The sequence below is a fragment of the Rhinatrema bivittatum genome, chromosome 2 (genome assembly GCF_901001135.1).
Source record: "Rhinatrema bivittatum chromosome 2, aRhiBiv1.1, whole genome shotgun sequence".
Lineage (NCBI taxonomy): Eukaryota > Metazoa > Chordata > Amphibia > Gymnophiona > Rhinatrematidae > Rhinatrema > Rhinatrema bivittatum.
The window spans coordinates 357,657,133-357,672,089 of NC_042616.1; the positions used below are offsets into that span (position 1 = coordinate 357,657,133).

At 44.1% G+C, this 14,957-nt stretch overlaps 1 protein-coding gene across 1 annotated transcript in view; it reads left to right on the forward strand.

Annotated features, from left to right (window-relative positions):
* The first annotated feature begins 1,861 nt into the window (after positions 1–1,861).
* SLC6A18 (solute carrier family 6 member 18) overlaps positions 1,862–14,957 on the forward strand; it is a 218,716-nt gene continuing 205,620 nt past the window's right edge. The window contains 1 exon segment of the mRNA XM_029589928.1: positions 1,862–2,194. Coding sequence (XP_029445788.1) covers positions 1,981–2,194 — 214 coding nt within the window. The 5' untranslated portion in view covers positions 1,862–1,980.

The following is a 14,957-nucleotide window of genomic DNA, read 5'->3' on the forward strand; positions in this document are numbered from 1 at the left end:
CTGAAGGTCCTCCGGGCAGGGTAGGCAGCACCTAGTGGTCTAGCTCGGGGAAGGCCACAGACAGCTTCAAGGCAGGTGGACCTAGTGGTCGCAGGAGGAGCAAAGAGAATGTCCGAATGGAGCGCAAGGGTCAAAGCCAGGGTATCCGTCCGAGGGTGGTCAGCCAAAGCGAGGGTCAGTTCCAGGTATCAGTCCAAGCGAGATTAGAGGCGAGGAGGGGCCGAGACCCGCGGAGGGAAGAGAAAGGTGAGCAGGCCCAGCAATGGCCTTAGAGCGGCCGGGGCGCGCAACACAAATGCATGTTTTTCAAAATGGGTGGAGATGGGGAGAATAATTACTCATGTGTAGTAGAAGGACACCATTAGCAAAAATTTTATTTGGCCCATCCAAATGTTTGGAATTTTCATAGTAGAAGTTGGGAACTCTAGCTTCTCCTCCTTCTCCCCATCCCTGAGACCTCCTCCCCCAACTCACAGTCTCTTCATCCTATTCCTGTTCCTCCTCCCATCCTCTCTCCATCCCTGGTCATCTCACCCTCTCCTTCTCTCCCCATCCCTGAGGTCTCCTCCCTGTACTGATACTTGAGAACCCTTTTCCTCATGCAATGAAAACAAATTACATAGACACAAGTAAAGCTGGAGAATGACTATTTTTATAATGTAAAATAAAAGATGGAAATGTTTATCAATGTGCTTCCGAAATGTCAAATTTGTGCTATAGAATCTAGATCTACTCCCTGATGTCTGACCTTATGGTGATAGTGGGGGGGGGGGGGGGGGGGGGGGCAGTTGGGGGTGACAGTAAGAATGGTGCCTAGGGATGGCTAAATCCTAATCTGTCACTGGCATTACTGATAATACCAAGGCAGTTTTTCTCATTAGAAGATATTGGAAGTTCATAGTATTTGTTCCATTTATCTGAGGTGACATGAGCAAAGAGGGCAGAGTATTGGTACAAAATGTACACCTGGGCTTCACAAACCTTTCCTGGTGACCCCCTTCTCAGCCAGTCTGTTTTCAGGATATCCACAATGAATATACATGAGATAAATTGGTATAATGGATCTCCAATGTATGCAAACCTGAAAATTTGACTGGCTGGGGGGTTACCTGGAAAGATTTGGGGAGCTCTGGTATAGAACAATAAGCAGAAAAAGCACTCTAGTATCTTCTTTGCAAAATAGAATGTACTGTATTGCTAAACTTGTTATATCTAATTTATTTAACTTATGTTTTCTAATACATGCTTAGTCCAAGAGATGCAGTGGCCAAGAAGACATTCTACTCAGCAAGGTAAACTAATGCAGTGTTTCCCCAACCCTGTCCTGGAGGCACACCTAACCAGTCGAATTTTCAGGATATCCATAATGAATATGCATGAGATGATATGCATATACTAGACACTTGGTGTACACAGATCTATCACATGCATATATTCATTGCGGTAATCCTGAAAAGCTGGCTGGATAGATGGGACTCCAGGAGAGGGTTGGGAAACACTGAACTAATGCACAAACAGTGGTCCTGTTTCGTTTTCTTTTGAAATCAGTAAGTTAACACTAAATATCATATTTAAAAAAAAATTAAGGAAGGTAAAAAGAATTGGGTAGCACTGATTTATTCTAGGCTTAACTACTTGACTTTGTAGTAATTTTGTGGGCTGCTGCAGACTCACTGTAACCGATACTAAACACAAACACATACAGAGTCATTTAACAGTTACCAATTAACAACACAACTATGTCATTTTACAGATAAAACAACAAAATCCATAAAAGATGAGAATAAGTACCATTTCCTCATTCTTCTTATCCCTCTTTTTGTTTTTGTAAGATGTTCTGGCTTAATGCTCACACATATATTGGCTACTCTAGTGCCAGCTAGGAAAAACTCCACCCCCGTGTTCTGAATTCCAGTGGTCACTTTGTAGGTTACTTATATGATGGCTAACCCCAGACAAAACATTCAGCCTCACAATTAAATGAATATCAAAGTGTTAGAAATACAGAGAGATAAGAAGATGCCCCAGGAGCCAAGTAATACTCTCTCAGTGGCTCTACCTTCTGAAGTCCCCAAAGAAGATGGCAGACCAAAATGGGACAATAAATTCCAGTATCTTTTAACTTGCATTGGATTTGCAGTGGGTTTGGGAAATGTCTGGAGATTTCCATACTTATGTCAAACATATGGAGGAGGTAAGAAAAAGGAGTTATTAAAGAAACCACAATGGTTTTTGATATGATTATGTTATTAGTGTTATTTTATTATTCAATTTCCCATGTTGGGTGTATGGGAAAAATACTTACTGCATAACCTCTTCGGTTCAGTAAAACCCAAACTATTACATGTTAGATACTTATTCAGAGTATTTTTATATATTCTACCTTTATTCTTCTATTTATTTATTTATTTATTTATTTATTTATTTATTTATTTCTTTTGTATACCGACATTCGATCGAGATATCACATCGGTTTCCAGAAAACAGGTTGAATAGAGCCGGAACTGCCCTATTTTACATTGTAACAAGAGAACAGTTGATTAAACAATAAATATAAAGAACATTGTAACATATGAATAAAATTAAAATTAAATATTAGATGTGGGTATATAGAAATGGCATATAGCCTATATACAATATGTACAATATGACTTGGTTATGAGTAGGGTGGGGGACAGGTCACTTCTTATAAGGAAAAATCCTTAGAGAAGAAATAAATCAAGATGTAAAATAGTAAGACATCAGAAATTCAATATCAGATTTCAATATATTTAAATTTCAATACAGAAAAAATAATCATTAGGCCTACTTCTAAACATCTATATGTACTATAAAATGGATTTGAATTTTTTAGTTTATTATATTTTATTGTAAACAAGAATATTTTCCATAATGTGAGAGCAAAATAGATAAGACTGGTTAAAAGAAAGTGTGGAAGGAATATAAGTTGAAAGAAATGCTTTTTAAACAGCTGTATGGAAAGGGAGGACTAAGTATGTTATGAGGGTTGTTGCAAAGAGCAGAAGTTGTGAGAGAAAGCGTTTAGAGGCAGGAGGAAGAAAAACAAGAAGATGTCTACACAGAGAACAAAACAAGACAGAAAGGATGCAGGGGATGAACTCAATGTCAGTAGGAAAGTGTGAAGTCCTGCAGTGACAAACTGATACATTTTTTACTGGGGTGGAACGACAGATTTATGAAATGTAAACTGTTCTACTTAGTCACAAATTTCTGCATTTATTTGCCTTGAAATAATAGATAAAAATGTGTATTAACTGCAAAAAATGGTTAAATGCCAAATGTTTGCATTGGTTTATAAATGACCTGAAGCATTCCATACCCCGTTTGAGTCAACTTTAATTTCTTCAGATTTTTTTTCACATTAAATTCTGATGGAGCAATTTTTTAAAATAGGTTAATTTTCAAAATGCAAAACAAACATTTGGCAGCTTCTATTTCAATGGAAATTACTTTGTATATCTCTAGTGACTAGCAATGACGAGCATGGTGACAGAATTTATGGAGCTGATGCATTCTACAAAATAATGATCTACAAAAAATGCTTTTGGTTTGTTTTCTTTTCTTTTTTTTCTCTTCTTTTTCTGTTTCATTTTTTGTTTAAAATGAAATAAAAATTGAAAGGAAAAACAAAGATAAAAATTCAAAGAAATGAAAAAATGGGTCCAACTTCCCCAATCATCACATCCCCCACTGACAGATTAATGTTCCTCTGGGTTTTTGTTAGACACCTTGCCCCGTCTCCTTCGTCTTATCTTACCCTTTCTGTGATTTGAAATAGGCAGGAGCAATCCCATTGACTCCTGCTACTCTGGTGCTGCATTTCAAAATGGCGTCAGCTGCCCCAAAACTGGCACCATTTGGAGTATGGATAGCCTCCAAAATGTCATTGGCAGAAGGCTGTTGTCAAATTGGAATAATGCACTGGTGGGGCAGGAAAGAATGGAGATCACTTCTGCACCATTTTGACCCACAGATGGCATAAGATTGAGGGGAGGGAGTGGAGGAGTCCAAGAGAGGCTATTTTAAAAAAAATTGTTGACAAAGGGGTGGGGGTAAAAGAGGGATATAGGACAAATAGTAGATAGGGAGAAACAGAGGAGATACCCAGGGCAAACAGTGGAGGAGAGAGAAAGAGAAAGAATGCAGGTCAAAGAGTGGGGGAGAGAGAGAGGGGGATGCATGGATTAGAGAGGAGTGGGAAAAAGATGGTGATGCAGGGCATGGAGAGGAGTGAGCGGAGAGAGAGGGGTTGCAGGGCATAGAATGGCATGGGAGATAGAGAAGAGGATTTAGGGGAAGGAGTGGGGGAGAGAAAAACAAGGTTGCAGAGCACATATTAGATTGAAGGAGAGGAAGATGCAGGGGAAGGAATGGAAGGGAAGAGAAATGGGAGAAAGCGCAGAGAAGAGTAACCAAAATGATAAGGGGCATGGAACGGCTGCCCTATGCGGAAAGGCTAAAGAAGAGGGCTGTTCAGTTTGGAGAAGAGACAACTGAGAGGGGACATGATAGAGGTCTACCAAAATCATGAAAGGACTTTTACAAGTTAATGTAAATCGGTTATTTACTCTTTCAGATAACAAAAGGACTATGGGACACTCCCTCTCTGATGGGCCTGTCAGATCTTCCTGCATTCATCCCCCAATTCCTCCCCAAAATGCTTTCTTCATCTCCCCTCTGCACATATACCTATGTTGCTTCTCCTTTTCTGGCAAAAGCAGCTCTTCAGGGATGGAGGTCAGCTCACAGCCATTTGGCCTAAGAATTCTTCACTGAGAGCAGGATGGGCTCCACTTGCAGCCGCCAGGCCTCATTCATCTTCACACCAATGAGCTCCGCTCACGGCCACCGGACATCAATCTTCATCGCAAGTGGGATGGGTTTTGCTTGCGGCTGCCAGGCCTTATTCATCTTCGTCGCGAGCATGATTTTATTTATTTATTTATTTATTTATTTTATTAAGGCTTTTATATACCGACTTTCTTGATACAAATCAAATCAATTCGGTTTACAATGAACTAAGCAGAATATACAATTAACCAATCAACAAGAGATACAGAGCATACAGTTACATTATAACAAGGAAGCCTTAACTTGGAGTAGGAAAATAAAGAAGGGGTGAACGGAGTAATAAATATATAAATAAAATGAAATAAAATAGAATAAATACTATATACAGAAGAGGGGGCAAGGGGCCAACCTCTCTTTAATGGATATTATGCATGAAAAATTTGGAGAGTTTTGTTTACAGAGATGTGTGGTGTACAATTCTAGATCAGGCAATGGAGTTTGTAGAGGGGAAGGCTTGGCTGAACAGCCATGTCTTTAGTTTCTTTTTAAAAGTTGTTAGACAAGTCTCCAGTCTGAGGTCCGGAGGCATGACGTTCCACATGGAAGGGCCTGCGGTAGAAAAAGACCGGTCTCTGAGGTATGCGTGGTGCACTAATTTGATTGTAGGAACGTGTAAAGATCCCTTGTAAGCATCCCTTAAAGGCCTGGCTGTCGAGTGCAGTCTGAGAGGATGAGACAGGTCAAGCGGGGTTTGATGGTGGATATTTTTATGAATGATTGTGAGAGATTTATGGAGGATCCGGAAATTTACTGGGAGCCAGTGGAGATCTTTTAGAATGGGAGAAATATGCTCTCTCCGATTGGTATTTGTCAAAATCCTTGCCGCTGCATTTTGTAGCAGCTGGAGCGGTTTAATGGTAGAGGCTGGAAGACCATGCAGAATGGAGTTACAATAGTCGATCTTGGAGAACAGAATGGCTTGGAGGACGGATCTGAAATCGTAGTGGAATAGGAGCGGTTTGAGTTTTTTGAGTACTTGTAACTTGTAAAAGCACACCTTAGTAGTGTGTTTTATAAAATGCTTTAGGTTCAGGTGACTGTCGATTAAGACTCCAAGATCTCTGGCGTGTGATATATGTGGAATATTTTGTGATTGGAGAAGTATGGGACTACCTTCTGGAGTAATTAGCAAGAGTTCGGTTTTAGAAGTGTTGAGCACAAGGTTGAGGCTGGATAAGTAGTAGTTTATAGTTTGTAGATGAGAGTTCCATAACCTGAGTGTTGAGTCCAATGATTTGGATATAGGGATTAAAATTTGAAGGTCATCTGCCTAAATATAAAATTTGAGTTTGAGGTTTGAAAGTAGGTGGCAGAGGGGGAGAATGTAGATATTAAACAGGGTGGGTGAAAGGGAGGAGCCCTGGGGGACGCCAAAAGGAGCATTAGTATGAGGTGATTCCATGTTTTTAATTTTTACCTTATAGCCTCTATTACTGAGGAAAGATTCGAACCATCTGAGGGCTGAACCTGTAATTCCTATGTCTGAGAGTCGGTTTAGGAGGATGTTATGATTTACCGTATCAAAAGCCGCAGAGATGTTGAGGAGAGCTAAAAGAAATGACTGTCCTTTATCAAAACCAATATATAGTTGATCCAGGAGGGAGGTGAGGAGGGTTTCCGTATTGTGTTCTTTTCGGAAACCATATTGTGACGTGTGAAGTATATTGTGGTCTTCTAGGTAATTTGAAAGTTGCTTATTTACAATTTTCTCCATGATCTTAGATACAAATGGGAGATTTGATATGGGACGGTAGTTGTTGAGGTCTTCCGGGTCCAGGTTGGATTTTTTGAGTATGGGTTTGAGCGTGGCCAATTTGAGCGCGTCCGGGAATGTTCCTTGTGTAAGGGAACAATTGATGATATCAGCTAGATATTTGGATATGTATTCTGGAATGAGAATCAGTAACTTGGAGGGTATTTGGTCCAGCGGGTGGGTCGAAGGTTTCATTCTTTTTATCAGCGATTCTACCTCTAAAGTGTGGGTTGAATCAAAGGAGTCCAATCTTATGTCTAAGTTTGGTAGGAGAACTGTGTCCGGAAGAGTAGGGTTTGTGTTGACAGGTAATCTAGCCAGGGTATTGGTGATTTTATTTTGAAAGAATAAGGCCAGGTCATTGGCCTTTGATTGAGCTGTATCGTCAGGGATATTAGGAAGAGCCGTTTTGGTAAGTTCCGAAACATAGGAGAAGAGGGCCCTCGCATCAGCATATCGTGGATGCGGTGAGCATAGAAATCTCTTTTTGTTCGGAGTGTTGCTGATCTGTACTGGTGGAGAGTAGTTTTGTATATGGAAAGAGTGAGGGGATTAGAATTCTTCCTCCATTCTTTTTCTTTCCGTCTTAGATTTTGCTTCTGAGTGCGGAGTTCATTTGAGAACCATGGTTGCTTATTTTTATGGGAGGGGTTTATAATTTTTCTTGACAGTGGGCATAATTCGTTGGCAATCATTTCAGTGATGTTTTGCCATGAGGTGATAGCTGAATTGGGATTGGGATTGGGATTGGGATTGGGATTGGGATTGGGAAAGATCCAAGTTTGGGAGTTTTCTGATCAGGGATTTGCCAAGATCTTCTGAAGAACAAGTTTTTCTGTAGTATAGAGTTGTAGGCTGATGAGGTGTGGTCAATCCTGTCAATGACCTGAAGGTGGAGTTGATCATAAAATGATCTGACCATGGGACTGGTAGGCATATGGGGGGTGAGAGTGGGGTGAGATTAGAATTTGTGAAGATAAGGTCAAGAGTGTGACCCGCTTTATGTGTTGGTTGGTTAATGTGCTGTTTGAAGCCCATGTCCGAGAGTGCTGATAGGAAAGCATCACAGTTGGTCGATCGAGGATTGGCATCAATGTGGAGGTTAAAATCTCCAATGATTATGGCAGGAGAGTCTAGTTTTAAGTATTTGGCTATAACTTCTATTATGGGAGAGGCATCTTGATCTAAAAGTCCGGGAGGAGCGTAGGTGAGGAGAATTTGAAGTGACTTAGACTTGAATAAGCCTACCTCAAGTTTGGGTATAGTATGGATAGGTTGTTGCGTGAGGTTAAAAAGTTTTTTTGCAGCTATTAGGAGACCTCCTCCTTTTTTTTTCTTTCTGGGTAAGGAGAAGACATCATATGTCTGTGTAGGCAATTGATTTATTAGGACTGTGTCTGAGGATTTTAACCAGGTCTCTGTGATGGCACAGATGTCTGGTTTGGTATCTAGCAGATGGTCATTAAGGATGTGGGTTTTTTTTGTGATTGATTGGGCATTGAAGAGTGATAAGGTGAATAGAGCCAAACCAAGTAATTGTGTGACTGGTGAGATCATTACCGGGGTTAGATTTCTACGGGTTATAGATTGATATCTTAGTGTAGGCTTCATCTTGGAGAAGGAGTTGTGATGTAATATATGTATTGGGTGTCCTTGTAACATGGTTGTACGAGGGAGATGACTTTGATGGTATTGTCAGAATCAGGTGTCCTATGACATTATGGCAGTAGTAGATTGAGGAAATGTTCTTAAAGGAGGACTGAATGATATGTTTGGTTGTGTAATCTTTTGCTGGAAGAATGCTGAGGCTGTTAGTTGAATGCTGAGACAGTGGGTTGAATGCTGAGGCTGTTGGTTGAATGCTGAGAAAGTGGGTTGAATGCTGAGGCTGTTGGTTGAATGCTGAGACAGTGGGTTGAATGCTGAGGCTGTTGGTTGAATGCTGAGACAGTGGGTTGAATGCTGAGACAGTGGGTTGAATGCTGAGGCTGTTGGTTGAATGCTGAGACAGTGGGTTGAATGCTGAGGCTGTTAGTTGAATGCTGAGACAGTGGGTTGAATGCTGAGGCTGTTGGTTGAATGCTGAGACAGTGGGTTGAATGCTGAGGCTGTTGGTTGAATGCTGAGACAGTGGGTTGAATGCTGAGACAGTGGGTTGAATGCTGAGGCTGTTAGTTGAATGCTGAGGCTGTTAGTTGAATGCTGAGACAGTGGGTTGAATGCTGAGGCTGTTGGTTGAATGCTGAGACAGTGGGTTGAATGCTGAGACAGTGGGTTGAATGCTGAGGCTGTTAGTTGAATGCTGAGGCTGTTAGTTGAATGCTGAGACAGTGGGTTGAGTGCTGAGGCTGTTAGTTGAATGCTGAGGCTGTTAGTTGAATGCTGAGACAGTGGGTTGAATGCTGAGGCTGTTAGTTGAATGCTGAGGCTGTTAGTTGAATGCTGAGACAGTGGGTTGAATGCTGAGGCTGTTGGTTGAATGCTGAGACAGTGGGTTGAATGCTGAGACAGTGGGTTGAATGCTGAGGCTGTTAGTTGAATGCTGAGGCTGTTAGTTGAATTGAATGATGGGTGGATGCTGGATGAGTTCTAGTGCGGTATTGGAGTGTTGCAGCTCGGGGAAGTGAAGGTCGAAACGAAGGGGCGAAACAAAGGGGCAGGCCCCTTTGTTGCGCTCCTTCGTGCGCGCGACGCCCGGCGCGCGGCGCCAGGAGAGTGGTGGTTTAAATAGCCCGCAGGTCGCGCCTCTGACGTCACCGCCGCGACTTTTTCGTGGGCGGTACGGGGCGAGGGCTCGCGGCTCGGCTGGGGGCCTGCTGGAGGCGAGGGCTCGTGCTTCTGTTCGAGGCTGGGTGGAATCGGCGTATTGCAGCTCTGATGGCGGCTGGCTGAAGGCAGAGACTCGTGGCCTCTCAGGTAAGTGGGTGCTGGAGAGACAGGCCGGCGATCGGCGAGGGAGCCCGATCGGGGTGAGCGGAACAAGAGGCCTTACCCCGACGGGCTTCAGCGCCGATTGCGCAGGCCTAGTTCACCGCTGGAGCCCCGTGGAGGAGAAAGGAGGATGTAGCGGAGAGCGGAGGTTTAAATAGCCCGCCGGTCGCGCCTCTGACGTCACCGCCGCGACTTTTTCGTGGGCGATACGGGGCGAGGGCTCGCGGCTCGGCTGGGGGCCTGCTGGAGGCGAGGGCTCGTGCTTCTGTTCGAGGCTGGGTGGAATCGGCGTATTGCAGCTCTGATGGCGGCTGGCTGAAGGCAGAGACTCGTGGCCTCTCAGGTAAGTGGGTGCTGGAGAGACAGGCCGGCGATCGGCGAGGGAGCCCGATCGGGGTGAGCGGAACAAGAGGCCTTACCCCGACGGGCTTCAGCGCCGATTGCGCAGGCCTAGTTCACCGCTGGAGCCCCGTGGAGGAGAAAGGAGGATGTAGCGGAGAGCGGAGGTTTAAATAGCCCGCCGGTCGCGCCTCTGACGTCACCACCGCGACTTTTTCGTGGGCGATACGGGGCGAGGGCTCGCGGCTCGGCTGGGGGCCTGCTGGAGGCGAGGGCTCGTGCTTCTGTTCGAGGCTGGGTGGAATCGGCGTATTGCAGCTCTGATGGCGGCTGGCTGAAGGCAGAGACTCGTGGCCTCTCAGGTAAGTGGCTGCTGGAGAGACAGGCCGGCGATCGGCGAGGGAGCCCGATCGGGGTGAGCGGAACAAGAGGCCTTACCCCGACGGGCTTCAGCGCCGATTGCGCAGGCCTAGTTCACCACTGGAGCCCCGTGGAGGAGAAGGGCTCTGCTCGTGGCCTCTGGGCCTGTGAAATCTTTGTCATGAGCAGGATAGGCTCTGCTCATGACCCACTGTGCCTCTCTTCAAATTCTGCACCAAAAATTGTGATTCTGCACAGAAAAGGAATTCTGTGCAAATTCTGTGCTCTACAGTAGCGCAGAATTCCCCCAGGAGTATAATATGCAGCATCACCTACAGAAACACTACCAGCTAGCATTAGCATCAGGGAGGGCAGCAGTACTAGTCTGGGGACCCCTGTGCCACTCAAAAACAGAAACCATAGCAAATAATTTGAAAAATGGAAACTTTCCTTAAGCTGACCCCATGGTCCCTTCCACTATCCAGATGGCAGACCAGCATATCTGCAGTGGGAAACCACCATAGAGGAAATGGAGTGATGTTCTATATCACTGTCCCAGGGCAAGAGTTAGGCACTATTCAAAGTAGTGATGATGTACATCAAGGAAATGATTGCCTTGGATGACTAACCCCTGCAGATAGTAGAGAACCTAGACTTTAAGCGTCTGCTGCATTTGTTAGCTCCCAATTACAAAGAACCCTCCAGGACTACATGTAGTAAGGAGGTTATCTCCACTCTGTACAGTCAATGCTATAGTCACGGCACACTGGTGGGAGCTGGCTGAGACAGGGGCAGGCAGCAGCTCTAGAGGGGACTGAGCATCAGGGTGCAGGTGTGCTGTGCTCCACACCCAGGTAATGGATAGCTTCTACACCTTGTGCAATATCCTGCTACAAGAAAGATGCTGGAGGGCTGCAGCTAGCTTGGAGTGGCAGAAGTGTTCATCCAGGTTTGGGGGGTTTTTTTGTGACATTTGCATAAATATGGTAAGGGCAGTGGAAGATGGGGGCTATCATGAGATCCTTCACTTTGTATATTTGCTGTACCTGGCAGTAAGGAATGTCCTGGAGCTGGGATCCAAGGACTATGGCATTCCAGTCCTGCAGGACTTGATAGAGGTACAGGAAAATAGTGAGAAATTTTCATCATAGTGTGAAGAGTGGGCACCTTCTGTGAGAAGCAGGAAGAAGTTGGGATGCCTCATAAGCATCTGATTCAAGAGGAGTCGATTTAAGTGAGCATTATCTCCTGCTGTGGCCCAGGGTCAGAGTCACAGCTCTTACTTGGAGACCAGCCCTGCAGAATCAGGGGGTAGACATTGCTTAAATGTGACTCATGATGATGCCAGCCACTGTTTTTTCACAATGAGTATTCAGCCATTGACACAACATCTTGGACCACTTATGCCACAACCTATCCTTGGACCCAACCAGAGGAGTAGTAGGAGCCTCTGCTGCTGTCCCCTCTGCTCCTCTGTCTGTGCCAGCCAAGAATGCATGTTCTTGGCTGGCACAGACAGCCAAGAACATGCATTCTTGGCTGTCTGTGCCAAGAATGGGGGGAAACAAAGGAAACATTACCTTTGTTTCCCCCCCTTTCCCCCCCTACCCAGTTCTCTTATCAGTTTCATTGTAAAGCCCCGTTGGCCATTTGTTGTTACATGGAAACCGATGTGATGTTTTCTTAACGAATGTCGGTATACAAAAACTTTAAATAAATAAATAAATAAATAAATAAATGTTCAAAACTCCCTGACTGGCATGTCCTGTAGGCTGATCTTGTGATGAAGATCAGTTTATAAGACATACTGCCTGGAAGTTCTGAAAGTGCTTGCCAGCTGGCACGCAGAGGAGCGGCTGGGACAACAGCACTGGCAGAGGAACGGAGGTGAAAGGGAGGGGGAAGAGTAACTGATGAGGGATGATGTAGAGAAGGATGAGAAACTAGTAAGGACTGATATAGGAAGAAGAGATAAACCGGTGGGAACTTGTGGGGAAGAGAGAAACTGAACCAGCTGCAGAGAGTGGGAAGGAGAAAGAGGTGAAAATCTGGGGAAGAGCACAGGGAGAGGGTGAGAAGGGTGATGAATATCTGGAGGAAGGAAGAAGAGGAGAAGAGTTTCTAGATGGATATGTAAACATGTCAAAGAGATGAGAAGGGGGAGAAGATCCTGAGTGGATGTAACTTTGTGTGTGCAGGCAGAGCCGGATTTACGATTTGGGCACCTAAAGGCAGGATTGGACTGTGGGGGTTGGGAAACCAATGCTATAAGAGAGTGATCGAGGTCCCTCTAGCACCCTCTCCCCTCCCCTCCCCTCCAGAGTTCCAAAGTGCCATGGCAGTATCACTTCAAATAGTGAATGGCCAGAGCAGGCTCCTCCTTGGCACAGTTACACTCCTCTTTTGCCTGGGTATCTGATGTCTTCAAAATTTGGCACCCTAGGCAATTGCCTACGTTGAACATGCCTAAATCCAGGCCTGCATGTATGGCAACACTGGGTCCGCACATAACCACAAATTTTGAAAGTGGAATTATGTGCATATGTCCACTTTGAAAATTCAGGCTTACGTGTATGGGTAAAAAGTACCTGCAGACTTCAAGCTATGCAGGCTGAAAATTAACCTGTAGATAAATTTTTATGTATGCAATGAAAAATCCCCAGGATGTGTTGATCTTGTGTTTGTAATTTAGAGACCTAATAGCACTGTCAACAGAGTTTTCATTGATAGAATTTACTGTGAATGATTGTCAAGGACTTTTGAATGTCTTTGATATTTAAGATCACATGATAATCATTAGCATTTAATGACATGAAGATTAAGGATTGGACAATGTCTCAAGAAAGATACAGGATTAGGCAAAGAGAGAGTGTGTGTTTCTCAGGTTTATCTTATTTGTAGTTTCTGTTATCATTGAATAAAAAGCATTCCAGTCATAGACTGGTGAGGCCACTCTAAAGGGGGATGATTTCATCCCACGGAACAGGCACCAAGAAATAGGAGCATCGAGAAATAGGAGAAAAGGGAAAAATAGGGAAAAAGGAAAGAAGAGAAGCAATAAAGAAGCAAGAAGACTGCCATTCTCAGAATACTCTACAGATACAGGAGAATTCTGAGACTGGTTGCAGGCATGTAAGGTCATTTTTGAAAGGAAAGATCAGGTTAGCAGTTCATAGCTCCTGTATATTTGCAAAATGCACCAGCTTTAAAGCAAATGAAAGCATGCACATGGAAAGTACACGTGGGGTTTTCAAAATGACAGTGCACCGACTAATTTTAAAATGAGCACGTGTGCACCCATATACCATCGTATTGGCGAACAAGTAGAGATACGCTGAAATTTTAAATCATGCATGCAGTTGCATGCATATGATTTAAAATACAACCACCACATGTAAGTATGCTCCTAATTTTAAGAGTTTACCAAGCAAACTTACTTCATATATCTTCCATAAGACTTTGCCAGCTTTAAAGTGCATTTGTAAATGGATTTTAAAACATGCTTGCATGAGGGACATTCCCAGTTTTTCAGATTAGTCTACCAGTTTGCCCAGTCAATCTTGAAATCATCCTGACCCTTCCGGTTCTTCATCCTGCATGCCCCCCAGTTGACCTGGACTCCTCACCCTGTCCTGTAAGCCCAAAAAAGTGAGATCTGCAGACTTGCTGCTCATATGGAGCAGAAGTAAAATTATGCGGCTAACAAGTCACTTGGCACTGCAGCCTCCGGTTTTAAAATACGGAATTCTGTGAATAATTGGCCCGGCCCTGGAATGCCCATGCCCTGCCCCACCCCATTTATGTTACTCGTGCACGTGTATATATGTGCATTACTTCCAGCTTTTAAAGTACGTATTGCTCGTGCATGGCCTATATACTTGTGTATATGCACTTTTCAGTACCAGCAATGCTTTTAAAATTTGGTCCCTTGTCTGTACATTCCCTCCCTAACCTAACCCCTCCCCTTTATTTTGCTGTGACTAAAAGTACCTGTACTGTGAAGAGTGCAGATACTTTTACTACAGTGAGGAGGGAGGAGCAATTTTCAGCTGTTTTTTTTTAAGGAGGTAAACAGCTGTTTACCCATGCAAAAAGGTTTGAAAATTGTGGGGAGATATTTTTATTTCTTAATTTATATATAAATCTTTTACTTTCATCAAAAAATGTAAAACATAGTTTGCTTGAACTGAGACATTTATTGGGTGATAACTAGAACTGTGAAGCTTACATGAAAAAATATGTGATTGTACCTCTGCCTGACAACCGACCACATCTGCATGCTGCCTGGAACTGACCTCTGCCTGAACTCGACCATGTCTGACTGTCTCCTGGAACCTGACCTCTGCTTTGGCTGACTATGCACGGACTGGCTATTGGTAATTGACCCTTGCTTTGTCTGCCTAACCACGGACTGATTACTTGCTCTGACCTTTGCATTGGCTGACCACGCTTCCTTGAATCTGGCCTTGATCCTTGCCATACATTCAGAGAATCTCTTTTGGCCTTCTCGGGCATCCCTGACATCTGGCGTGAATATCGACCGCGCACCCTTGATCGTGGTGGGCACACCTCTGAACTTTCTATATAGGAGATCCTGTGAGGCCCACCTAAGACCAGGTGACCTGGGTACCCAAGGGCTCAACCTGAGAGGACTCAGAGTTGCTAGTGGCGAAGCTCCAGCTAACCTCTGTCTCCTCTTGTG